The 27,763-nt window shown below is 42.5% G+C and overlaps 1 protein-coding gene across 2 annotated transcripts in view; it reads right to left on the bottom strand.

Moving 5' to 3' along the window:
* LOC121929579 (adhesion G protein-coupled receptor B1-like) overlaps nucleotides 1-27,763 on the bottom strand; it is a 222,386-nt gene that overhangs the window by 49,783 nt on the left and 144,840 nt on the right. For both annotated transcript variants that reach the window (XM_042465272.1, XM_042465273.1), the window contains exons 11-14: nucleotides 20,859-20,961; nucleotides 15,053-15,203; nucleotides 7,175-7,244; nucleotides 2,746-2,812 (exon numbers count right to left, since the gene is read on the bottom strand). In XM_042465272.1, the coding sequence (XP_042321206.1) occupies nucleotides 2,746-2,812; nucleotides 7,175-7,244; nucleotides 15,053-15,203; nucleotides 20,859-20,961 (391 nt within the window). The remainder of the gene's footprint in view (nucleotides 1-2,745; nucleotides 2,813-7,174; nucleotides 7,245-15,052; nucleotides 15,204-20,858; nucleotides 20,962-27,763) is intronic.

Genomic DNA, 27,763 nt, shown 5'->3' with positions numbered 1-27,763 from the left:
TTGGGGGCCCTTAAAGGCCACAAAAGTAGGGCCCAGGGCCCTCAATTTGCTCACCCCTGTTTTAGGACCTGGCTAGGCCTTAAAAAATGTTCCAAGAAGCCAAATAAGAAAGTAGAGTGAATTCATTTCAAAACAGGTGAAACACAATTATACATGTTGAAAAGAAGGGGCTGGTTTAGTGCTATCTTAAGTGACATTTTAACTGTTTGTCCCACCTCACTCAGGCTGGCATCCTGTTAGTGCAACCGTCCTAATGCTGTGACCCTTTAATACAGTTCCTTATGTTGTGGTGACCCCCAACCATAAAATTGTAGTGTCCCATTTCCTAAGACCGTCAGAAATATATGTTTTGCAATGGTCCTAGGCTACCCTGTGAAAAGGTCGTTCGACCCCCAAAGAGGTCCTGACCCACAGGTTGAGAGCTGCTGTGTTAGTGACATATACAAGTGTAACACTGGTATTTTGTAGGAAGAAATTCAGTGCCTTCCTCATGCAACAATTTTCCTTGAAACTCATCTGTTGTCTGCAGGGGGTTTCCTCACAAGGACATTTACTGACCTGGGGATTCCTTAAAGGGTCCTCCAGAGTTCATGCAAGGGGATATCATTGTAGTGTGTCTACAGGGACTTAGCAAACACTGTTGCTCTCTCTCAGCCACTGCATGACCATGTGGCACAGCATGAGACAGGTGTCTTTTGAGGGAGGTGAGAGAATAGACAGACCTCTGCCTTCTGATGCGGGATCTCAGCATTTGAGCACTACCTTACTACAGATTCAAACCAGCAAGCATTGCATTGCTTGGGCATTCCCCAATGGAAACATCTAGGTAACATGCAGAAGATTATATGACATAATTCCTCCATGAATTATTTTCCGGCTTCTTCAATCAAGGTTATGAAGAAAAGGAAATGAAGCCTAACATCCCTGTAGGACTGTATGTCATGTCATGCCATGTACTGCACTCTCTTTACCTAGATATTATGATGAGAGGATAGAGGAAACACAGGTGCTTTCTGCACTGCCATTTGGGACGTCCGGAGGACGTCCCATTTTAAAAAAGGGGCGTCTCTTATAGACGCCCCTGGGCCTAGTACGGACTCTGTCCGTACAAGATGGCGCCGGCCCTTCTACAAGGCCGGCGCCATCTTTGCGTATCGGACGCTGAGCGTCCGTACGCGTCACGTCGCTTGTGACGTAGCCCCTGGCGCCTCGCTACGTCGCAAACGCGACGGAAAAAGAAGCTCCATTTTGGAGCTTCTTTTTCGGTCCGCGCGGGAGTCGGGCCATGTGGAAGCTCCGGCTCCCCCGCGGACCTACTGGCGGCGGTGGCAGAGCGCCGCAAAGTGGAGGTATGTACCCCGCCACAGAGAGCAAAGAGACAGGGAAGGCACTCCTTTCTGTCAGTGGTGGTTGTTGGATCTCATGTCAGCAGGATCACTAAATCTGGGGTGAGCCTGAATTTTAAAGCAGCTATGCAAAGGGCTGAAACTGTGTCAGTGGACTTGTCTGCATGGGCCAAATAAACCGGCCTTCCCAGGTCTTTTCCATCGGGAGTCCAGATGCCGTATGCCCAAAACCTTGGTTCTCCTGCAAACATACTGGACATGTCTAACATGCTCAGTGCCAGAACTGTGGTATACCACCTTTAACATGTTTACCTTTTACTCTGGATCTTTTGGAAGTTCTGTTTACCTTTTACTCTGGATCTTTTGCATGTTTACCTTTTACTCTGGATCTTTTGGAAGTTCTGGAGCCCTCTGTTGCAATGCCAGGTGGCATCCTGCGTAACCACCATTCTCTAGCACTGCAGTCGAAATGAGATGCTCAGCCATGATATCAGTGCTGGATGTCTCATTGTGACCTCAGAGAGAGGTGGCCCATGGTGGACATGTTGACTGGCTAAGCAGGACATGCTTGTGAATAGTTGCCCCAGTGTTGCAACAGAGGGACACATAATGGGAGAGGTCCAGGCAGCTCCAGGGCCAGAATACTCTGGACTGCCTCTAGAGTATCCTGACCCATGTACACCAGGCCAGTGATAGGCTTCAGTGCCTTGAATAGTTCCTTTTAATTTCAGATTAAAATCTGGAATATATTTAACACCCCTACTGACATCAGAGCAAACAACAGCCATTGCTTTCTGTCCAAAAATAGATAACTACATACATAATATGGCACATCAAACCTGGAGCTTTCTGACAACACAGACAACATACTGTCAGTCTCACTGAGAGTAGACCCATAGAATCAATGGGATTTATCTATGTGTCGATGCATCATTCGACAATTGAGTCAGTGGGTCTAATCTAGTTGGAAATAACCAACAGGAATCAAGCCATTTTTCCACCCATCGTATGTTGGACCAGAGATCTATAGCAGATCTCTTGACCCCAAATCAGCATGCATACATGCTCAATAGCATTTTATCCATGGGTGCCCATTAATAATAATTTCTTCAGCATCATTTCAAGGCAGTTTATATATCAGACTTATCATTGCGACATGAAGCAAACCATTCTTAATCCTCTCCTTTTTAAAGTGGCTTACTCAACGGTATGGCATTCACACTCTTAATCATTCTTGAATAGGATCCCTGAGGGGAAAGGACCGTAGCTTAGGTACTTCTGCTTTCCTTCAGGTTATTTCCTCTTGAGAAATTATTTTAAATGGTGGGATCTGGAGGAAACTGGAGCCATGAGTGAGGCACACATGGGGGGAAATTGTTCAGAAGAAAGGGTAAAATACCAAAACGACAGCCGCTGCAGGTCCCACGAAGGCATACAGCAGACCTCCTTCCAAAGAGAGCCAACAGCTGGTAAAGGAAGAGGAAGAAGAGACAGGTCAAGACAGTAGCAACGCTGGCCACAAGGCACAAAACACCCATTAACTATGTACAACCCAAAGCCTTTTTGACCAGAGTCTTGTTGGTGTCTTGTGCATGTCAAGAAAGTGGTTGAACGTTTTTGTCCAATGCAGAACCTGGACTTAAAGAATTCCCTAGTGCTGTGCCAGATTCCCAAATATGCTGTTGCATGCCTTCAAGTCAGTATGGCCATACTATTGCAGGAGGTTGGTTTTTTGTTTGTTTGTTTTTGGCAAGATTTGTTCAGAAGGTTTTTTGCCTTTCCTGTCCCCTGAGGCTTGAAGGATGTGACTTTCCCAAGACTATCCAGTGGGTTTATGTGACTGAGTGGGGATTTGAGCCATGGTCTTCAAGAGTTGTAGTCCAGTGCTCAAACCACTACACAACATTGGCTCTCCCTCAAACATTTTCCTTCCCCTCAAATAGGTATCTCTTTTGATAATTCATTCAGAGGACTTTAACACATGGGGGAAAGCAGGGGTTTAAACTGTCATTATCCCATGAAAATCATGTGATCGGTGTGAAGATTTTCACACGTAATCGCAATTAAAGAGGACTTATCCCAGCAATAACCAGGTAATAACCAACAGCAAATCATTCACAGGGAAATCCAATACTCAACACACTACACCACACTGGCTCTCCCCAAAACATCTTTCTTTCCTTCAAATATCTGTTTGAACAATTCATTTATAGAAAGCTTTATACTGCTGCTATCCAAATGAAGTGAGAGCTAATGTAGTGTATTTGTTTGAGCTTTGGAAGACAACTCTGGAGACCAGGGTTTGAATTCCCACTCAGTGGTTTGGACGCTTCATGTGCAAGCATCTAGCAAGTTCATTCAAATCAATATCAGACTTCTTAATTATATCCATGCTGTAAGTTACAGCTGAGACTATTCAGATGTTAACTCCATTTATTGTATCATTAATTGTATGCTTAGGCACGTCTTCAGTCACTAACTGGATGCTGAGCATTGTTTTAATTTCCCTTTCCAGGGCTTATCTACACTATTAAAATACTCCCCTCCAGTCAAACAGAATTTGATCCAGTCTCCTTTGAACACCCCCCCCCCCAAAAAAAAAAAAAAAAAAAAAAAACGACCAAAATGATAGCCAGGAGTGAGTTTGTGTCATTTTGGGCACAGTGAAACATGGCAGGTTTAACCTTCAGAGGTGGATACATTCACAGGGGCCTGGGCTTTTTGCAGAGGCAGGGATGCAAAACACCCTAAAGTCTGCAGACAAGAAAAAGGCTTCACATTTTTACCAGAGTATCTGCAGAAATCCACAGTAATGCGCATTATAGCACATGCAGCTGTCTGCCTGCTTCACATGAACTTGGATGGTTGTGCATTTTTGGCAGAGGGAGGGTGAATAGCTGCAAATAGATGCCAATTTGCACAGGAAAGTGAAGACAATTGATATGAATGTGTGAAAATCCTCAGCAATTCATACAACACACACTTTTATGTAGACTAGTCCTAGGTTATTTATGACCGGCTTTACATTTGAGCCAGGTTGCCCTTGGGACTTTTTAAAAAATTTAATAAGAGTAGTCTCTGTCCTTGAGCTGCTGATCCTATCTGAATATTGCTCTGGCGCCTTGCCTTCCAGAAGCCCAGATCATGAGTCACTCCAAGAGGCATAGTGTTTGCATGGTTATGCACAAGAGCAGATGCTTTCAGGCATGTCCAAAGAGAATAGCATAGCAATATGGTCAGAACAGAGTTTAGGGACTTGGAATGTCTATGTGTTGGATTCCCAAAAGCTCAAAGGAAAACAGAGTTGAACACCAATGGAAAGGAATCTCATGCAAGAGGAAATTGAAGTCAATCAAATCCTACATTTGATGGAGAATTTGAGGGGGAAAATCAGACTATGGTCCACCTTTGAGTGACCTCTAAAATTATGGTGGCTTTTTAAATATTCTGCCAAATACTTATCTTTCACTGAATGTATGTTCCCCAAAAAAGGGCTGAAGCTGGTGATATCTCCAGTGTGGTGGAGGCGAAGTGGAGAGTTGGATTGGCCTGACTATGGCTGCTGCCACACTACAGAATTAATGCAATTTGACATTGCTTTACCTGTCATGGTTCCACCTTATGGAATCCTGGGATTTGTAGTTTGTTGTGGCACCAGAGCTCTCTGACAGAGAAGGCTAAATATCTAATGAAGCTACAAATCCCAGAATTCTACAGCACTGAGCTGTGACAGTTAAAGTGGTGTCAAACTGCATTTGTTTTGCAGTGTAGATGCAGTTTAAGATATTTAAAGAACTGTTTTCTCTTTGAGCCCATCCATCAAACTGCTGCCCATCCTGTCTAGCCACATGTTTGTCATAGACCTGCTGTTTGTCCCATCATCAGTTGAACTACAGGACAGTAGAAAATGCAGGACAATGCATGCATGCCACCATTATGCCCAGACTCAACATTCCTTATCATGAGATGATGTAATGTATTTCAGCATGGGGAGGGGGAGGAGCAGTATCCTAATTATTTTTACAGTACATCTTTTTAGAGAACTAGTGTAGTGTAGTGATTTAAGTGCTGGACTATGACTCTGGAGACTAAGGTTCGATTCCCAGCTCAGCCATGAAACCCACTGGGTGACCTTGGGCAAGTCATATACTCTCAGCCTCAGGGGAAGGCAATGGTAAACCTGTTCTGAACAAATCTTGCCAAGAAAACATCAGGATAGGTTCGCCTTACGGTTGTCACAAGTCAGAAACAACTTGAAGGCACACAACAACAAACAAAAATTTTTTTTTATTACAATCCGGTTGTTTGGTTAAATTCGGTGGTTGCCTGGGAGTTTCCATTGGTGCACAAATATTAAAATAAAGAAATACAGAAATAGCTGATGCACTGTTAAACTCCAATGCTTTCATTGTGATGGGGAGGAAAATCTTGCTTTCTGAGGTATGGTGGAATTGTCTAATTGCCAAAGGATTGAAAGCAGCAAAAGGCTAGAAAAACACAGTGATTGCGGGAAGGTGCATGAGACAATCAGCAATAATAGCTGTGATTACCCATAATGTTCAGTGACTGAAGGTGTAACAACAAACCAAAGTGACTGAACATGTGTGTGCTTCATGGGACAGCATTGTGAATAAAGGGTAATGGAAGGCAATTTGGTTTTTCTTCAGAGATCATTGATTTAGTCCCTGCTGGTAATTAAGGTCAGGCATTAACCAACCCAGTTCCCTTCCAATGCTCCATGCAGTCAATGTTGTATGAGCTGAGGTTAATCTATGGGAAGTGGAGGATTCCCACTTGCAATTGTATCTTAGCATTCAGACTAGGCACAGAGGATCCAGCAACTTAACTGCATGCCATTGCAGAACCTGGCTTAGCTATTGTTTTAGAACAGGTGTGGGCTATTGTGTGGGAAAAACAATGTTTGTGCCTGTGCGCATCCCACCACCTGGGCACAAATAATATGATGTCATTTATTCCCACTATTTTTCTTTATGGTGGTGCAGTGGTTAAATACAAGTACTGCAGCCGTAAGATTGTGAGTTCGATCCCAGGCAGGGCTCCAGGGTCCACTCAGCCTTCCATCCTTCCCTAGGTTAGTAAAATGAATACTCAGCTTGTTGGGGGCAATTGGCTTACACACTGTAAACTGTTTAGGGAGTGCTAGTTCACTGACAAGTGGTATAGAAATGCACTTGCTATTGCTACATTTTGGGGGGTATTGGCAAGCGAAACTGCAAGTGAAACTGCTGCATTTGTTCAGTGGCCCCTCCACATTTCCTGGGGTGAGGGACACAGGACCCCATGAAGTGGAAAAACTGCAACTATTTATTTTTATCTTCAAGAACATCTCTCTATTTATTATTATTATTATTATTATTATTACATTTTATTTATAAAATGCTGTAAATTTGCACTAGAAATCCTTAGTTTCTCCAGTGCAATTCTATGGTTAATTTCCACCAAAAAGTTGACCATAGAATTGTGCTGGAGGGATCTACAAATACCTCGAGAAGTGTTCTCTCTAGGGATCTCTAGGTTTTCCAGAATGACTCTATGGTCAACCTCTGACAGAGATCTCAGTAATAGTCAAATCTGTGAATAATCAAATCTGCTAAGGTTGAAGCTGCAAATGTGGAGAGTCAGGTATACATAGTTTAGGGTGGATTTGGTGCTTTTCAGTCAAAATAAATCACCTGAAATAGACCTTTTAAAAACATTTTTGGGATGCTTTGAGGTTCTATGGAAGCCTCATGGGTTGGAAATTGGGATTTGGGGGCCACATGTTTTCCCCACTCTTGCTTTTGAATTAAAGAAAGACCATTACTCACTAGTTCATGGTGCTGTATCCCTTGGCTTTAGTGAATCCCACAGAGATGGCAACCACCAAGGCAGGCAAGCCTAAACAGAGAAAATTTAAAAAAGAAAGAGATTATTTTTAAAGCAATTATTTGTAAAAAGATCTTTCACCAAACCATGGAGTTGTTTCCCCTTGAAATGATGGTTATATGTCACTTCCAAGTCAAAAACATATGCATCAGCGCTATCACTTTCTGGGGAGTGTTTGATGGGAGATGCACTTGCTCTCATGCTCTGCTTGTTGGTTTGCTTTCATAGCATCCACTAAATTCCTATGTGAACTGAGTGCTTTTAATCTGGTCCAACATGGCTCCTTCCTTCAGTCTTCATTTAGAGCTGTTGAAGATGAAACCTTCCACTACAACTGTTTCATCCACAAAGATTACCTATTTCAAGGTGCTTTCCCCACAACATAAAAGTCCTAAGAGATCTCAGTATTTCTGAATACAATTCTGTGACAAAAGATAATGTTTGTCTGATATCACTTTAAGTGCCTTAGCTCCATCCTATGGAATCCTGGGATTTGTTGTCTTAGAAGGTCTTGAGCCTTCTAAGGGTGTTACAAAACTGTAAATCCCAGGATTCTGTAGGATGGTGCCCATGGGAGTTAAAGTGGTATCAAACTGTATTATTTCTACAGTGTAGATGCACCCATAGTTTCACGTGATTATCAGGTATCTTACTGTCTGCCACACTGAGTTATTGGTAGATGTTGAAGATGAAAGACATTTGGAGGTTCAAGACAAGCTGGAGATGGAAGGAAATTTGTCGGCTGAAGGCAAGATTAATCCTACTCCTAACCCTTGCTGCAACAGAGCTCTGCCTTCATAGTTGCAGGAAATGTTGCAGCTGGTCAGACTACAGGAGTCAGTTGATCCAAGGAACCAACAGCAGCCCTAACGGCTTTCTATGAAAACAGTATCTGGTTTGCCATCTTAGTCTGAGCAACTTGTTGCTAGAGAGATTGTACGGATCCCAGGACCTTGCCTTTTGGAAGCTGTCCCTCCAGCTGTTTGGGGCCTCTCACCATTTGGGCCATAAGGAGCCCTAGTGGCGCAGTGGCTAAATGCCTGTACTGCAGCCACTCACTCACAAAACAGAAGGTTGCAAGATCAATACCAGCCATGGGGCTCAAGCTTGACTCAGGCTTGCATCCTTCCGAGGTCACTCAAATGACTACCCAGATTGTTGGGAGCAATTAGCTTTCAATTTGTAAACTGCTTAGGGAGTGCTTAAGTGCACTGATAAGCAGTATAGAAATGTACTTGCTATTGCTATTGCTTGTTGGTTGCTTGCTGGGTCTGGACTTGACCCCTTCCATTTTTTTGCTCTTGCTCTGTTTGTCCCAAATGATGAAGTAGGCACACTAAGGCTGCTACCACATTGCAGAATTAATGCAGTTGGACACTGCCTTAACTGATATGGCTCAATGTTATGGAATTCTGGGATTTGTAGTTTCTTGTGGCACCAGAGCTCTCTGATGGAGAGGACTGAACAGCTCACAAAACTACAAATCCCAGGATTCCATAGCACTGAGCCATGGCACCTAAAGAAGCAAGATTGGTTCTCTCTTCATTCAGTGTTAAGCTGGCCACGGTAGGAGGTCTTTCCGTTAGAGTGTGGTGTATATTTTTATCATCATGATTATGCCTTTTAAACTGTTTTAAATTAATGCTCTTAATATGATTTGTAACGTTTGTGCTCCCTACAGTTTTCACACTACATTTAGTTTTAACTTATAGCCATCCTCAGGTCCCATATCAGGAGAAAGGTGATCATATATCCAATGAATAAAATGATGAATGAATATTTTAAATCCTGTGGGACCTCATGAAGATTTGCAGTGACCAACATGATGCCAGAAGATGGAGTTCTGAGTCAGGCTTTGTTTCTCAGTTTTATTTGTGTTTGAAAATAACAACCATGTGTGGTGCAGTGATCTGAGAGATAGTCTCAGACTTTGGGAAACCTGGCTTTCAATCCTTGCTCAGCTCTGGTGTTCCACCTGGTGACCTCAGGCAAGACACACTTTCTCAGCTTCAAAGGAAGGCAAGGACAAACCCTCTCCGAACAAATCTTGCCAAGAAAACCCTATTACAGGTCCACCTTAGGGTTGTTGTTGTTGTATGCTTTCAAGTCATTCCTCTTATCATGGGGTTTTCTTGGTAAGTTTCTTCAGAGAGGGTTTTCCACTGGATTTCCATGGCCAAGAGGGGATTCAAACCCAGGTCTCCAGAATCATAAGGTCCAACACTCAAGCTTTCGGTAATTCAGAAACAACTTGAAGGCAGACTACAACTGAAAATGACAAGCCAATTTGATGCTTGATTCTGTTGCACCCTTTGTACTTCCAAACTCTTCTCAATATGTTCATGTCTCATTAGGATGTTTTACTTTTAACTATCTAAGGATGGAGGAGAGATTCAGTGTGGTGTAGTGGTTTGAGCATAGAACTAGGAGACTGGAGAACAGAGTTCGACTCTGCTCAGCTATGGAAACCTGCTGGGTGACTTTGGATGTGTCACACTCTCTCTGCTCCAGAAAACCTCAGAATAGGTTTGACTTAGGGCCAGTTGGAAATGACTTCCAGGCGCACAACAACAACAATCATGATACCTTTAAGGACTTTTGTGAGTGAGTTTGAATCATCCCTTCACCTTCTAATAATACAACTTGATGGGGATGAGTGAGAACTTTGCTTCAGTTTATTTTTGATATGACTTTAACCAAATGTGCATATTTCTTCATATTTAAAGTGGAAAGACCAGACTTTAAAAAAGAACAGCAACTGAAAGTGGAGGAAAGTGAAACTGGAAAATTTATTCATCCAAATTTTGGGTGCTAAACTCTTCCCACTGGCAGATATGAATTTGGTCACACGATGTTGTTATTTATCTAAAAGGTGGTGTACTGCATCTGCACTGCAGAAATAATGCAGTTTGGCACTGCTTTAACTGTCATGGCTCAATGCTGTGGAATTCTGGGATTTGCAGTTTAGTGAGATATTTAGCCTTCTATGTCAGGATTCAATGGGATGGAGTCATGTAAGTTAAAGTGGTGTCAAACTGCATTATTTTTGCATTGCAAAATTGAGTGCAGATTTATACTACTTGCACATGATATATGATCCTTGGCCTTGGAATGGTGTCCTTAAATGTGTAAACTCCACAGTTTGTACTATTCATATGTGTGTATGTATGTATGTGTGTGTGTGTGTGTGTGTGTATACACACACACACACTTATTCATATGTGTGTATGTGTGTGTGTGTGTGTATATATATACACACACACACACACACACACACATATATATAATTTTACTACAGCCACAAAAGGCTAGGGGATTATAAAATTTGTTGCCTTCAAGTTTCTTCCAGCTCATGGCAAATCGAAGGTAAACCTATCACAAGGTTGTTGATTTTTTGCAAGATTTGTTCAGAGGAGGTTTGCCTTCCTCTGAAGTGGAGTGAAAGTAACTTGCATAAGGTCACTTTGTGGGTTTCCGTGGCTGAGCGAGGATTTGAATCAATTGCTCCAGATTTGCAGTATAAAGCTCAAACCGTGACAAAATGCTTAGGAGTTGAACTGAAAACAAAAAGTCCAACTTGTTAAAATTCTCATAAATATTCCTAGTGAGAATTTTATATGAAGGACTCTTTGCATCCGGATCTTAATTCAATGTCTGCATCCCATCCTCTTGGTCTCCCATGGCTGAGTTATTAAGACAAGAATATCTGCCTCTTTACCTAAGGAAACCCTGCCCATCATTTAACACCCATCTCCTTGTGACAATGATAAGCAACCTATCTCACGGCTAAGGAAGGACAAATTTTAAGAGTGAGTGAGATCACTTGACAGCCTGGGCTTAGCTTCCCAATGACAAAAACCCTTGCTATGGATGCAATGAGATTTGAGTCAGATTGTATAGAAGGCATTTGGTGGATTTCTTCAGTTGTTGCCCTTTCTATACCAGTGCTTCTTAAGGATGTCCCAGTCCATACAATTCCTAGCAATGGAAATAGCTTTAGCAGTCATCTAAGGTGACTTTGGCTGCTGCCACACTGCAGAATTAATGCAGTTTGACACCACTTTAATGGTCATGGCTCCATCTTATGAAATTCTGGGATGTGTACTTTGTTGTGGCACCAGAGTTCTTTGGCAGAGAAGTCTATCGCACAAAGCTACAAATTCCATAACATGGAGCCATGGCAATTAAAGCGGTTTCAAACTGCATTAATTTAGCAGTGTAGAGTTGCATCCTTGGAACCAGTGCGATGGTTAGAGTGTTGTACTACAACTCTAGAAAACTCAAACAGAGAAAGCCACTGTGTGACCTTGAGACAATACTCTTGGTGGCCAGTTTGGTTGAGTTATGGAATAAAAAGAAGGGCTTCAGGGGAGATTTGAGGGACTCTTGGAGAGTTCAAGCCTGATCTGTTCAAGGATCCATTTGTTATCTATTTGGCTGCTCAATATATTCTCAAGTACTCTTCTCCAGCACCACATCTCAAATGAGATGATTTTCGTCTTATCCACTTTCTTCCCTGTCCAGCTCTCACAATCTTACATGGTGTTGGGGAATATAATGGCTTGGACCATTGTAACTTTAGTCTTCAGTTATATATCTTTACACTTTAGGATTTTGTCCAGTTTTTTCATGGCTGCCTTTCCCATTCTTAGGGGTAGTATAGACCGGCACACGTGGTAAGGGCTGAGTGTCCGCATGCTCAAAGCCCTTACTGCGCCACCCAGATGCCCTCTTGGCACTTGCCCATCCACACAGCATGCATCATGATGATGCTCGTTATGTGCAGTGTCTAAACGGTGCTGTGCACAAGGGGCATCATCATGGTGCATGAGTGTGCCTATGACTCCCCTTTTGGGATGCAAAAAGAAACTGCCCAGAAGTGGAATCTTTTTGGTTCCTCTGGTGGCCATGGTATGTGGTTGCCGTGGCCTTCTTTGGAGGCAAAAATGGGTGACATTGAGCCACCCGTCTGTAGAGGTCCTTTGTCTTCTTCTCATTTCTTGACTCCTGGACTTACTCATAGCTAAATTAGGATAGGAAGAGCAATTGTGGTGTAGTGCTTTGAGTGATGGACCAGGACTTCAAGAAAACCAGGATATGAATCCTCACTTGGCCATGAAAACCCTTTGGATGGCTTTGGACAAGTTACATTCTGTCAGTTTGAGGGGAAGGCAGTGACAACCTCCCTTGAACAAATCTAGCCACAACAACATGGCAACAAGATCTCCTTGGGCTTGCCATTAAGTCAGAAATAACTTGAAGGCTCACAACAACAGTTGGAGAGCAGGTCTAAATCCTTATCATCACCAATGTTGCTCCCCCCCCCCCTGCAAAATCAAAGAAGCATATAGTTCAATGAGCGGTTGAAAAGAATTCTGTATAAAGGATGTCATAGTCATGGGTGACAATGTGTTAACCAGGCTGATGAATCAGAATCCTCTCTTGACTGCCAGGCTTTCAAAGGATATTAAATGACAATTAAACTAGGATTAGATGAGGTAAGACGAAAAGCAAATAAATTAAAGTCCTCTGAGTCAATAAACCTAAGCAACAGTAAATGGAGAATCTCCCTGGAGAGAAAACCTTGAGTTAGAGAGCTATTATGCATGCTACAGAGAAAAGGGTAGCAGAGAAAGGTGGAAAATTCAGGGTGGTAGCCATTTAGGCTGGAGTTGGGAATGGACATATTCCATATAAGCAGGGCAGTGAATCTGCTTCAGGTTTGAGTCTGAACTTTTAAAGTGCTGTCTAAAGTGCCAATTTTGAGGATAGGGTTAAGCACCTTGCAAAACTGTTTTAAATTACAGATGAAAACCCAGACCAGATTTACTGCTTCACTGACACAGGAGATACCAGTCACTTCTGCTCTTTCCCATGTCTAAATCCCCCAAACAAAATAATCCAGCACACTGGAGAGAAGATTTTGCTGAACATTTTGCCATTAAATGTGCACTTTCTGCATTTCAGGGGTTTTTAATCTGGGAGATTCTTAAGAAGCACAACCATCCACTTGAAGTGTGAGCTCAAGAGGAATGGGTTGGATCCAGATGTAGTCATACATGGAGTAGATGAATGGTCTTCCCATCAGCCATCTCATTTGGCACAATCTATGAGGATGGCAACTCCAAAGTGGATATATACACAAATATTTTAATGAATCCAAATGTCACTCAGGAAACATTATTGAGGTGCTGTGGTGATTGTAATAGCAGCCGAGAATCAGGATGAAAGGGTATGTTCCACACAGGTGTGGAAATCTACCAAGTATGGCCATTTTCTTATACTCTGGTGTAAATTTCTTAAATAGCCAACATACTGTTAGTGACTGAGGCATGCTACAGGAAAGTCTTGACCAGCATTTTGTTTTTTAACAGGATAGTACTATGCATATCTTCTTGTTATTTACTGCCAAGTCAGCTTCAACTTAATGGTGACCCAATGAATGAGACAGTACCATCATCCACCAAGGAATGCTGAAAACAAAGTGCCACCTTGGATGCAGCTCCATTTAATTTTTCAGTAATGGAAAAAGGCGGCAGCTGAAATGTTTTACTCATTTTACATTTTACATATTTACATATTTGTTAATAATTATATACAGTGGGCCCTTGGTATCTGTTAGAGTTTCGTTCCAGGACTCCCAAGGATAACAAAATCCAGGGATGCTCAATTACCATTATATACAATGGCATAGTAAAATGGCATTCCTTACATAAAATAGGAAAATCAAGGTTTGCTTTTTGGAATATATATATATATACACACACACACACACACACACACACACACACACACACACACTATAAATGATGAATCAGTGGATGTAAAATCTATGGCTACAGAAGAAGGCTGACAATATTATATTGACCGTTACTGGCTGCTGTTTCTCTCCATCCTGCCAAAGTATTCTCTGACACAATAGGCTACAACTGTGCCATTGCTCTTTGGGATGGTTTTCATTTTGCTGCCATCAAGGATGTTTCAGCTAGGGCAGGACATGAGCCCAAATGTCCTCCATTTAATTCTCTAATGACTTCATCAGTAAAGATTGAAGCAGTTCCTTTTAAATTTGCTGCAGAGTCCCATTCATATTAATGTCACCTTGAGGGAAATCCCAGGGGTTAATAGATTATCCTAGAAAAAGCTAAAAGGAGCAGGAGATATAGGTCCAAAACACGCTGCAAAATTAATCCAGTTTGAGACCGCTTTAACTGCCCTGGCTCAATGCTAGGGAATTCTGGGAATTGTATTTTTGTGACACATTTACCTTTATCTGTCAATGCACATAATAAACCCTGTTTGATTTTGCAAACTGGAGCTCAGTGGCTGTATCTGCTCACCCCACTTTGCCCACCTTGCCTTAAGCCAGGCTTTTTGGAAGATGTTTTCTCAAAATGGATGGAGACAGAGATAGAGGGGAAGATAGAGAAAATAGCAAAGAGAATTTCACTTTTGTGCCAGCATGGGGTAGTGGTTTGACTGTAGCTGGGATCAGCAACAGGATTTTAATATATGATAGCTGTGAATCAGCACAGAGTAGAGGTTTAAGGGTTGGACTATGCCTCTAGAGACCAGAGTTTGAATGCCCATTCAGCCATGGAAACCCTAGGTGACCTTGGGCAAGTCACACACTCTCAGCCACAGAGGAAGGCAAAAGAAACCCTCCTTCTGTACAAATCTTGTACAGATGATAGGGTTGACATAAACTGGAAATTACTTGAAGGCACACAATAGCGAAAACAACAAATCTATTAACTGATTTAGTAACATATGAGATTATTTTCTTTTCAAGCATCCAGGTATGAGCGAGAGACCCTCACCCCATCCAAGACATAGGAAGCGTTTGCGGATGATGCGGTTGCGTAACCTGCCAGTCACAGCCATGTATGATTGCCAGGCTTCCGTCAGCACCCAGCAGAAGGAGGAGAGGAAGAAAAAGTGCAAGAAGGCTGCCACCAAGGTGCATATCACCTGGAAAGACAGAGTGAAAAAGACATATATGAAGAAAAACAAAAAGATCTGTAGGGGAAAGAGAGCAATCAGTTAGGCTGAAAGAAACAGAGAACAGGAATACATAAACCTAGCTCCTACATCAGGTTTGTGTGGCAAACATTTTCACATGCATTACAATCCTTGTGTTGAGTAGTAATGGTCCAAAACACACTCCAGAAATAATCCAGTCTGAGACCAGTTTACCTGCCTTGAGTCAGTGTTAGGGAGACCTGGGAATTGTAGTTTACTGTGGCTCCAGAGCTCTCTGACAGAGAAGGCTAAATGTGTCACAAAACTACAGTCCCCACAATTACCTAGCATTGAGCCAGGGCAGTTAAAGCAGTCTTAAACTGGATTATTTCTGGAATGTGTTTTTGGGCCTAAGTTATGCAGCTGGCCCAAGTCATGAAATGCGCAATTAGACCCTCAGACAAATGTGTATCTGCACATTTGGGGTAATGGTTTTTAACCAGAGGTTGGGTGGCCATCTCTCAGGGGTGCTTTAGTCATGTATTCCTGCACGGCAGGGGGTTTGAATAGATGGCCTTGCTGGTCCCTTCCAGCTCTGGAATTCACTGATTCTATGAATAGTTATTTCAGTCCACAGTTCCAAAAAAACATGCAAGCAAATAAAATCTCTCCTCCAGCATCAGTGACCACCAGGGCATGGAAGTCCAACAAAAGCAACTTTTCCAAAAAGTAGTCTGATCTGATACAGATACATTCATTGCCTCCATTAACCTAGCCCTAAACCAAATATTTCAGTAATTACTGCCAAATGAAGCAGTGGTTCTAGGCATAATTACCTTTCTGGGGTTCTAACCCATCAAGTATCTTTCCTTCCTACCTTCAGAAGTGAACGCATTATTATTATATTTTTTGTCCTTTGAAGCAGGAGATAAAGCTTAGCCAAGCGTGCTTTCATAATAAATAAGGCTGCCAAGCTGCAGCTGAGAGTATCTACGGTGGAGCCCTTTCCCTTTGTCTAATGTGACCGGCAGCAAAAATATACATCGTTTTAATGTGTCCCTTTCATCTTCAAAGCTTTTTGCAAATTCAGAGATGGATTCTCCAGATGTGCCCTGATGGGGAAAAAAGTCTCTATATGACAGGGAATGAGCAAAGGGAGAAGGCGAGGCAGCATCCACTGTAAGACTAATAGAAGTTAACCACCACCCCCCCTCCATGTCAGAACTAATTGTTAAAGAAGACCCAAGCAGTTAAAGTGATGCCAATATATTGTTGTTATATTTATAACAAATATTTACAATAATTTATAATTTATAACAATAATAATAACTGGGATCCTCCCAATTTTAAGAGCCAGTGTAGTGTAGTGGTTTGAGGGTCAGATTAGGGCTCTGGGAGACCCAGGTTTGAATCCTTGCTTGGCCACAGAAACCTATTGGGTGATCTTGGGCTTTAGAGGAAGGTAAAGACAACCCTGTCTGAACAAAACTTGCTAACAAAACCTTGTGATCATACACTTTACAGTTCCCATAAATCTAAAACTACTTGAAGGCACACAACAACAATGATTTTTATAGAAATGCTGAGGCCAGGGGGAACATCAAGAGAAAAGAAGGAAGATAGAAAACATTGAAAAGTATGAGTACAAAAATGTGAATAATTGTTTCCAAACATGTACCATTTTTGTGCAAACAGGGAGGAAATGCAGAATGGTGCAGTCCAAATGAAATGAACTCAAGAGTTGTGTGTGTGTGTTTGGATATACACTCACACCCACATAAGTGTGTATGCATGCGTGCGTGTGTGTGTGTGTTTGGATAGATGGATAGCTAGCTAGATAACTAGATAGCTAGACAGACAGACAGAGGATCTGATTCATCCCTTACAATCTGTAAATAACTGCCTGAATCTGGGGTAAATTACTTTGAAATGATTCAGATATTTTGTAGAGTGTAGGGAACTACTCGGGGTGTAATTCTTCACTAATTGTATTCTGGAAGAAATCAGTGAGTAATTTTACCATTTTTTTTCCATCTGCAAGAAAGTCTTCAAAAACAGTGTAGTTTTTGAAGAGTATTCACAGTTCAGGACATACCCTTTGAATAACTCACATATAGTATCTTTTTAACAGAAAACATCATTTTCTATACAGTAAACAGCATTTTCCAGAGCAGAAAATAGCACTTTATGTGCAGAAAATGCTGTAGTTGATGACTTGTTCCAATAAATGTGCTGGGGTTTTGGGTTTTTTTGAACAAAGTATTTGTTCCAAATACGTCTGCGGGTACATCTTCACTGTAGCAATGAGTGTGGCATCAATTTGCTGTCACTCCATCTCAGACATATTCAAGTCCCATAGAGAATAATGGTGCATGTGCCTGTGGAGCGCATGTCCACCCATTTTAAAGATAGCAGCTCATCTCTCCCACAAAGAGCGAGACTGCTGACTCCAAGTCTGCACATATGGACGGACGATTGTAGTGGTATCCAACAGAAGGGTGGTGGTGTAAGACGCTTGCTGAAGACTTGGGAGAAGGCCATCTCAGTGGATGCTCCTAGGCCATGGAACTCCCTCCAGCAAGAGGTTCATTTGCACCATTTCTACTCTCTCCCTGCTGACAGACAAAGGCCTTTATATTTAAGCAGGCCTTTGACTCTTAACTCATATAAGAGAAAGGTTCGCTAACATGCTCTCCTGTGCTTCAGTCTTTTTTTCAATGGACCTTTCCTATCCATGAGGTTTGGGTTCCAGGCCCCCCTGGGGATGGGCAAAAACAGAGACATTCAATTCCCATATTATTAAATGGGTAGCCTGCCTGTGTTCATGCGAGTGTGTCCATGTGCATGCACCACCACTGAATAATATAAGGCATGGGAATCTGCAAGCAGTCACACCCGCAGGTTGCTAGCCTGCTGATACAGTGGGCCCACTGTTTTATGTTTTAATTTCTTTTTGAACTTTGTGCATTTAGTAGCAATGTTTGTTTAATTGTTTTTAAGTTTTGCACTGTAAGATTTTAGCCATTCTTTGTTTTAATTAAAATTTTAACACTGTTTTAATTTGTTTTAGATAAAAACATAGCCAATTAAGACGTACTGAGTCCCATTCTAGGAAAAAAGGTGGTCTGTGTATGTGTGTGTATATATACACACACATACACACATATATATGCGTACACATTAACTTAAAAAATAGCACAACCATCTCTTAACTATGGGAATGTAGATTTATACAAGAGAAGCACAACGTAGGTTTCCGTGTATTTTTAGGCCTATGTATTTACTTGTGCATAATTCAACAGGGAAAGATGGAGAGAATGCGATGCTCACAATTTCCTCCTGATCAGGGGAATCCAAAAAGATATATGCGGGGTCTGTGAATAATCTCACAGGTCATGATTTTCTGTAGAAAACCTCATTTAATGTGAATTTCTTTTCCATCTCTCGCACCTACAACAAGCAATTCCTTTCCCTTTACCTACCTAGGTAGGGAGGGCTGGGTTAGGATTCCTTAATTAAGGTCAGGAATTGGCTCCAGGCCTAGTAGATGAAAAAGGCGCTACGGAAGAGCAGAACATTTATTAAGTGGAACACGCTCCCCTGGCTCTCTTTGGTCAATCTGTCCTTTTGAATTTGAGAGATAAAAACCACTCAACCTCACAAGCTAGTCCTGTTCTTGTACAGCGCCAGAGGCAGCGAACTGCAGGCAGCTACTCAAAAAGCATCTCATCTGAAGCCTTTTCTATCTTTCTTTTTTAGCAGGGGCTCTCTGAAAGCTTCCCAGATTCTCCAAGACAGAGACTGATAAATAGGTAATTCGTTTGCCATGTAGTTGCGTGCTTTGATGATGAAATGATTTAGCAAAAGCAAAAACCAGGGATCAGCCTTTAAGTTGGTGTAGAGGAATATAGTGGGTGTGCCCCTACCATCAAGCAGATGGTTTCTAGAGTCCTTATCAGCATGATGGCCTGAGGCCTTGTCTGCATGGGCCAAAGAAAAAAGAAAAGAAAAAAAAAGCCCCCCTCCTTTTGGCACGGAGACCAGGGAACGCATGGCCCAAATGCAGGGGTGACACTAGGGAGGTGCAGGGAGTGTGGACCACACTAGGTGACATTCTGAAAGGGGGTGACACCACTGCTTCCCAAACCTTTGCCTTTTGGCCGGATGTGGCATTCCCCTGCATCCTTTTAAAATTCTGAAGCCCAGTGGAAGAGATGGTGTGTGGGGGATAAGCCTCAGTGGCAGGAGAAGCCTTAAGGCTTTAATTTTTTAAATAATAATAATAATAATAATAATCATATCCTAAAATTTTAAGGTTTTAAAGTTTTTTTAAAAAAACCTTTAATTATTTCTTTATAAACATCACATCTTGCCAAATTTTCACTTTAACCACCTACAACTACGCACATGTAAACACATTATGGCTCTGTGTATGATATTGTAATTTAAAGGTATCATTTTAATTTTGGTACTTGCTTATTCAGAACGAATCCCATTTACATCCAGTGATATATGGGAGTTACAATTTCTCAGTAACATTACTACAAAAACCATTACTAAGGATTCTGAAGGGTGTGGTTTGGGAGGTGGCCAGTGGGGTGGTGGTGGTGAAACCATGAGTTATCATACTGGGTGATGCCAACCCTTGTGATGCCACTGCCAAAATTCTGGTCCTGGTATGAACAGAAAGGATGACATTTTACCTATTCAGTTCTGGATTATACCTCTTTTAACCACACTAAAATACTTTCCTGATCACTCTGGATCTTTCTGAAGGATCTGGAGCCCTCCACTCCTATACTGGGAAATTGTTTGAAACATGTCCCTCTAGGATGCCCGGTACTGTCAGTGCTGCCTCCAGTTGCTCTCTCTGAGACCGGAATGAGGTGCCCAACCATATGATTGTCCTTGGGTGCCTTGTTCTGACCCCAAATCAAAGTGATTTGCAGAAAGTCAGTGGGACATGCATATGAACAGATGCCCCATGTCAGAATGGAGGGTCCTTGTCATAGGGGACAGTCAGGTAAGCTCTCAGGCCAGGATACCCCAGGCTGCCCACAGAGTATTCTGGACAGTAAAGATTGGACCCAATATGTCCAGTGGCATAAGCAGGATCAATTCTTGTACAGAGTTTCACTTTAGCCAGGCAATTCAAGACTAAGAAAAGACTGGCAGGTGAGAAAGGACTAGAGGAGTAGAGTTCCCTAGTTACAACTCACTTTGGATAATTTTCATAGTGATTAGGATGGGAGCTTTGGTCATGCCTGCATAATTTTGTTTCTTTTGTTTGCTTCTGCCCTATGCAACCCTGGTGACAGAAGAGAGGGCATCTCAGCCAGTTGCTCCTACTATCCAAAAATGGGGCTCAGGATTGTTAGCCCTGAGATCATCTAGGTAGAATTAATTGTTTAGGGGCCTGATTCTGCCATTTGAAGTGGGAAGATGATGAAACCCATTTAGCTAATGGACTATGATGCTTCTTTCATTATAGACCACTTGCTGAATTATTTAACACCGATAAAGCTTATCTTTTAACAGTTATGTGTGCCCGTTTTAAGTACCAAATGAAGTCTCTGGAAGGCCCAGAATTAAATCAAGCTCCAGCTCAGAAAAAAAACCCACAACAACCCAACTACATCTAACCCAAGTAGGTCAGCTCCTTACCTTATTCCGGGTCTGGGTTTGCCCAATCAGGATGAGAGCATTGGAAGATATGATGGAGAGGCAGAAGTTGATAAGGATGACAGAACGTTCTGAGCGAATGTACCTGCAGAGGGAGAACAAACAGAAGGAGAAAACGGGAGATCAGTGGTCTTCAACTTTTTAACAACTCATATGGTATGTGTGTAATTAAATGCTGTCAAATTATGTATGTTTTAAAAATTAATAAATATATATATTTTTAAAAAACCCTTTTCACAACTGGCTTCATTTAGACCTCCAAGGTCCTGCCTGTATGGGCCAAAAACCCTGTTTTCCTTCTTTCTGGAGGTGTCCTGTTGGGATGATGCATGACCTAAATCCTGGTTGTGATGCCAACAGTCTGGATCAGGGGTAGGCAACCTCTTTGAGCTGGGGGCCGGGTTGCTGTCCCTCAGACAACTGGGGGGCCGAAGCCAAAAAATAATAATAATTAAATAATTTTTTAAAAAAATAAATATATAAATAAACCGGGACAAATGTAGGACAAATTTTCAAATGGAGGACACTTTTTATTAAAAAAATGGAGGACATGCGAAAAAATTGGCTGATTTTTTAAAAAATGTTAATATAAATGCATGTTTCTGAGGCTTCCATAGACAACTGCCCCCCAAAGGCCCCGGCGGCAATTGGCGGCAAGACCGGGATGGGGCTGGTCCCAAGGCCTCGCTGGGCCGCATCTGGCCCATGGGCCGCAGGTTGCCTACCCCTGGTCTGGATGATGTCTGGCACATTCAGTGCAAGAACCAGGGTTTAACAGCATGAATTTTAAAAAAGTATCTCTCCATTTCCATGCTGGGGTGGTAGTCCGCGCAAGTGTCTCACTAAGCTGCCCTGTGCATCCATCATTGCTGCCAGTTGCTCACCCTGAGCCCAGAATGAGGTGCCGAGCCATGAGATTATTGCTGAGCACCTTACGTTGATCTCAGAACCATGCAACTGTGATGCTGGCTGATGCACTCAGTGGCTGACCAGGATTCCCATGCAAATAGCTACCTTGATGTGGAAATGGAGGGCCAGGTAATGGGGGGAGGCCAGGTCAGCCCCAGGGCCAGGATACTACAGGCTGCCCCAGGAATATCCTGGCCAGTGCAGATATGGCCTGATTTGCAACATGGGACCCACTTCTGCAGCCCAATGTACTCAGGTAGGACACAAGTGATTCAAAGTGTTTTCACCACAGATGTTAGTGGCACCGCAGTGAGCTTTGTGGTCAGTTGCCAAGATCCTATTAGGGCACTAGAAGAGTGGGTAGCTTTTCCAGCATTTTTATATTGGTAACTAAAAGTTGCTGCTAGTGTAACACATGAGTCCCAGACATAACTCCCCCCTGGCCAAGTAGTATCTTGGGAGACAAAGCTGCATCAGGATGCCTTCTGGCTGCTTTTATTGAGCCAGGGGAATATCACTGCACAAGGAGGTGCTGCATAGCTCCTTTAATAACATCTTTCAAAGTAATTATCCTGTAATCAAGTAATCAAGAAGATTCCAGCATTTTGCAATGACTATGGGTGAAAAGGTTCCAAACAGGTGTCTAACCTTTACATAGGTGAGCTGCATGTTGATCCCTGCCATTAAAAAACCCTGATGTGCATTTTTTAAAGCATGCAAGTTCACCAAGGTCTGCAAACTCAGCACACTTCTACTTCAAGCACACAAGCACACAAGACACAAGACGTCTCCCCAAATACCTCTTTCCCAGTGGATTAGCGTCATGTGGACTATGCACATCAGTCTTTTTGAGAGGTTTGGGAAATGGAGATCTTTACCATACATCTAGATCCTTGAAAGACTCACATTTCTTTTAGACTATACTGCTAAGGTTTAGCAGATGGCAGACCCCAGGCTAAATCAAGCTGAAGGAAAGCTGGCAGCTGGTCTACCAACTCAAGGAAACTGTTCCTGCTACTGGCCTGAGATGACAGCTATGGCTGATGTAGCCACCACTCCTAAACTAAAGCTGGCTCAATCTCAGAGGGATTCAAGCTCCCTTCAAAGGAAAGAAGGAGAGACATTAACAGACAGTCAACAAGTCTTAAGGATGTAATTATCCACTGAGTTTCTTCTTGAAGGTAGCAATGAGTAATTTCATCAGTTTTCTTCTCACTGAGAAACCGCACAGTTTTCAAAGGTGATTCGCAATTCAGGACTTATTCTGGAAAAAAAATCACATGTGATAGTTTTGCACATAAAACAGCCTTTTCTTCACAGAAAACCGTATTTTCTGTGTAGAAAAAATATTTAATGTAGAAATATTAATTCATGTACAGAAAGTGTAAGTATATGGGAATCAACTATCTAGGAATTTTATGCAGAATAAATCCCTAATTATTGCATGGATATGCATTGACCAGAATTGCTATTTCTGTGTTGAAAGATTATTTCTCATGTTTAAAATGCTGTTTTCTGTGCAAAACAAGCAGGTGTGAATTTTACACAGAATGAGCCTCAAAGCACAGCAATTCTAATTGGTCCAGGTTTCTTCTCATGAGGATTTTTCAGTTTTGGTAAAACATACTTTTCAACCATTGTTCAAATATTTTCAATTCCTAATCAATAGCCAGTAGTCAGCATGGGTAGAAATCATTTCCATTATTAAAGGACACATTTCTCTGTAAGTTATAGGGAGGCTGAGATGGAGAGTATAGTTTCACTCAACTCCTGCTCAAGAGAATTCCAGGGGCAAGTGATTAACTCCTGTGGGAAGAGGAAGGTGGGCTAGATAGGTTTTTGGTCTGATCAAGCATGAAACTGTTGCCTCAGTCTTGCATGAACCAGCATAGTGTAGTAGTTTTACATGTCACACTAAGTATGCTACAACTGGCCATTCAGTGACTCCTCAGACCAGCCATATAATCTCTCAAGTAGTAATTGATTGGAAGGACACCTGTAGCCCAATATTCTCAAATCTTCGTCTTCCAGGTGTTTTGGACTTCAACAGGGTTCCCCATGACATTCTCACAAACAAGCTTGTAAAATGTGGGCTTGACAAGGCAACTGTTAAGTGGATTTGTAATTGGTTGACCGGCCGAACCCAAAGGGTGCTCAACAATGGCACCTTTTCATCCTGGAGAGAAGTAACCAGTGGGGTCCCACAGGGCTCTGTCCTGGGCCCAGTACTGTTCAACATCTTTATCAATGACTTGGAGGAAAAAATTGGGGGAATACTTATCAAATTTGCAGATGACACTAAATTAGGAGGAATAGCTAATACCCCAGAGGACAGGATCAAAATTCAAAATGACCTGAATAGACTAGAAAGCTGGGCCAGAGCTAACAGAATGAACTTCAACAGGGAGAAATGTAAGGTACTGCACTTAGGGCGAAAAAATGAAATGCACAGATATAGGATGGGAGACACCTGGCTTAAGGAGACAACATGTGAAAGGGATCTAGGAGTCCAAGTAGACCACAAGTTGAACATGAGTCAACAGTGTGATGCGGCAGCTAACAAGGCCAATGCGATTTTAGGCTGCATCAATAGAAGTATCGTATCTAGATCCAGGGAAGTAATAGTGCCACTATATTCTGCTCTGGTCAGGCCCCACCTGGAATATTGTGTCCAGTTCTGGGCGCCACAATTCAAAAAGGACATTGAGAAACTGGAGCGTGTCCAAAGGAGGGCGACTAAAATGGTGAAAGGTCTGGAAACCTTGCCCTATGAGGAACGACTCAGGGAGCTGGGGATGTTTAGCCTGGAGAAGAGAAGGTTAAGAGGTGATATGATAGCCCTATTTAAATACTTGAAGGGATGTCATATTGAGGAGGGAGCAAACTTGTTTTCTGCTGCTCCAGAGACTAGGACCCGGAGCAATGGATGCAAGCTACAGGAAAAGAGATTCCACCTCAACATTAGGAGGAATTTCCTGACAGTAAGGGCTGTTCCACAGTGGAACACACTTCCTCGGAGTGTAGTGGAGTCTCCCTCCTTGGAGGTCTTCAAACGGAGGCTGGATGGCCATCTGTCGGGGATGCTTTGATCTGGATTTCCTGCATGGCAGGGAGTTGGACTGGATGGCCCTTGCGGTCTCTTCCAACTCTATGATTCTATGATTCCCAGAACCCTAGCCAGCTTGACCAGAAGTCAGGAATTCTGGGAGTTGAAGTCCAAAACATTTGGAGGACCAAAGTTTGGGAATCACTGCTGTATCCAGACCAAAAACAATTAACTCCCCACTGAGACCGGCTGGGGTCCTCTGGAGGTTTCGTGTCTGGCTACAGAGACATAGCCAGATGTTTCTCTGCAACTCTACTACTCCCATCATGCATGGAATGGATTCATGGGTGTCTTCAGTGTCTCTACAGTATCTCCAGTGGGGATCTTTGATCAGTGCAGACTTCTGCAGGTTGATTTACATCTGTGTATGCCATTAACAGGATGCTACCCTTTACATGTAATTAAGGTAGTTACCCACATGAGAAGATAGGAAGACCCTTCAAGAAGAGTCAGAGCATTGTTTCATTTAGCTCACAGTTCTCTAAACTGGCTCACAGTAGTTTCTCAGTATGGGTCAATCAGAGATCATTTGCAGTCCAACAGTATAATCACAGCTTTAATGTAAATAGTTGCAGAGATACCTAGTTACTTGAAATTAGTTTCTTTCCCCAATAAGAATGACTGCAGTTTATTTAAAGAAGGATATTATTCTTTCTGTTGTGTGCACTTGTTCCTGATGCTACTCAGGACCTTACCACACGGGGGCTTTTTGAGCGTCAGTTCGCATTGGCCGATTCATATTCGCGTCATATCACATCATTCAGCCACACCTGGGCGGCCTTCCGGATCGAGGTCTTGCACATCGGCCAATGCGTATTCATGCAAAGCGAGGCCAGTGCAGATTGGATCACCACACCAGCCCAATACAATGTGTATTCACCGATGCGCATTGGTAGCTTTGTGCATGCTCTGTGGGGCTCTGAACGGGGCGCAACATTTTTAACTTCCGGGGGTGAAGAATAAGGTCACTGTTTAGCGCGGTATATCACGAGATTTGTTGCCTTTAGCCACTTACGAAAGGGGTATGCACCACCTGTATATATATGTGTGTGTGTGTGTGTGTGTATATGCACACACATAAATACATACATACATACTTATATATATATACATAGTGGTACAGCCAAAAGTGTGATGCATTTTTTATGTGTACACACACATTTGTCTGTATGAGAGTTTATATATATATATATATGTGTGTGTGTGTGTGTGTGTGTGTGTGTGTGTGCGTCTTTTTAGATTGTAAGCCTGAGGGCAGGGAACCGTCCAATTAAAAAGATTGTATGTACAGCGTTGTGTAAATTTAGAGTGCTTTATAAATAAAGGTTAATTATACACACACACACACACAAACACACACACATATATACAAAAACACACTGTGCCACAGCCAAAAGTGTGATGCCTTATTTATATGTGTACACACACATCTGTCTGCTTGAGTGTTTATATATATATTTGTGTGTGTTCTATATCTAATGTTGTGTGTTGTGGTGTGTGGGTATAATCTATGATCGATATGATCTACACACGACACCACTGATAGTGTTTACTGCAAAAAGTGTGAAGCCGGGAATGTCTAGGGGGCCAACAGAAAACGGCGGTATGTATGTACACACACAAACACACATTAGAGCGATCGAGATGAGCGTCCACACTATATATATAACACACAGACCATATAGCAAATGCAGCTCACGATCACACCACCACCACACAACTGGTGGAGCAGCTGTGAAAGTGTGCTGCTGCAGTGTAGTATGCTTGCACATCCCACTTATCGTGGTGTGGTGTGTGTGTGTATCTGATATATATATATATACACACACACACTCCACATTACATATACCCAAACGCATGTACAACACACACACACAATTATGGAGCGCGGAAGTGTAATGCTGCATGTATATGCTGCACAAACATCTTTGTGTGTGTGTGTATATATATGCACATACTATACACACACGCATAATACACAACACACACACCACACACACAAACTGTGGAGCAGCTGAAAGTGTAAGCTGCTGTTTATTTGCTTGCACACACATCTTTGTGTGTTGTGTGGGTGATACACACACATACATATACATATACACACACGCATGTATAACACAAAACAACAAACTGTGGAGCAGTGAAAGTGTATGCTGCAGTGTATAGTTGCACAACACATGGTGTGTGTGTGGTGTGTGTGTGTGTATTATATACACACACAACACACACATATAAAAATCCCCCCTCCCCGGACACAAAGGTTTGTGCTTTATACGTTCAGTGCGAATAATGTCTCCCAGCCCCAGAGGTTGTGCTAAAAGGGGAAAGGGCACCAGGAAGGAGAAGGGGGAATTCCAGCGCAGCATCATGGGAGATTTGTAACCGATGGTCTTAGGGAGAACCAGTGGATTGGTGTATCACACTAGCCAAAGAGAAGCGGATCCAGCCGATCCCCTAATTTGTGGACTCGGAAATGGAGGCGCGGCTGCCTTCAGTTCGGAACACCAGCCGTAAATACGCATTGGCCAAACATATCAGTTATATCGCAATGTCATGCGTAGTCAGAGCTACGGTGGGAACTCAGCTATCATAATGCGAATGCATTGCCAATGCGACTGACGCTCAAAAGCCCCTGTGTGGTAAGGCCTGAGAATTTATATGAAGCCAGGGGAGAAAATCATCCGAGAAGATTGGGGTCAGGGTTGGTTTCAGAGTATGCTGATGATACCCTAATACTTCTCCAGTCGCGTATCCAGCAAACGCGACGACAGATTGGCATCTTATCCCTCTCAATTCATGTCTTGCGCGCAGTAGTTATGGACATGGATGAGGGGACCACAAAGCTCAATGCTGAATCCAGATTTTAAAAAAT

This window comes from Sceloporus undulatus, chromosome 4, assembly GCF_019175285.1.
Source record: "Sceloporus undulatus isolate JIND9_A2432 ecotype Alabama chromosome 4, SceUnd_v1.1, whole genome shotgun sequence".
NCBI classification, from domain to species: Eukaryota; Metazoa; Chordata; class Lepidosauria; order Squamata; family Phrynosomatidae; genus Sceloporus; species Sceloporus undulatus.
Note: the sequence above shows the minus strand (reverse complement) of the source record. Positions and strands in the feature narration are given on the sequence as shown.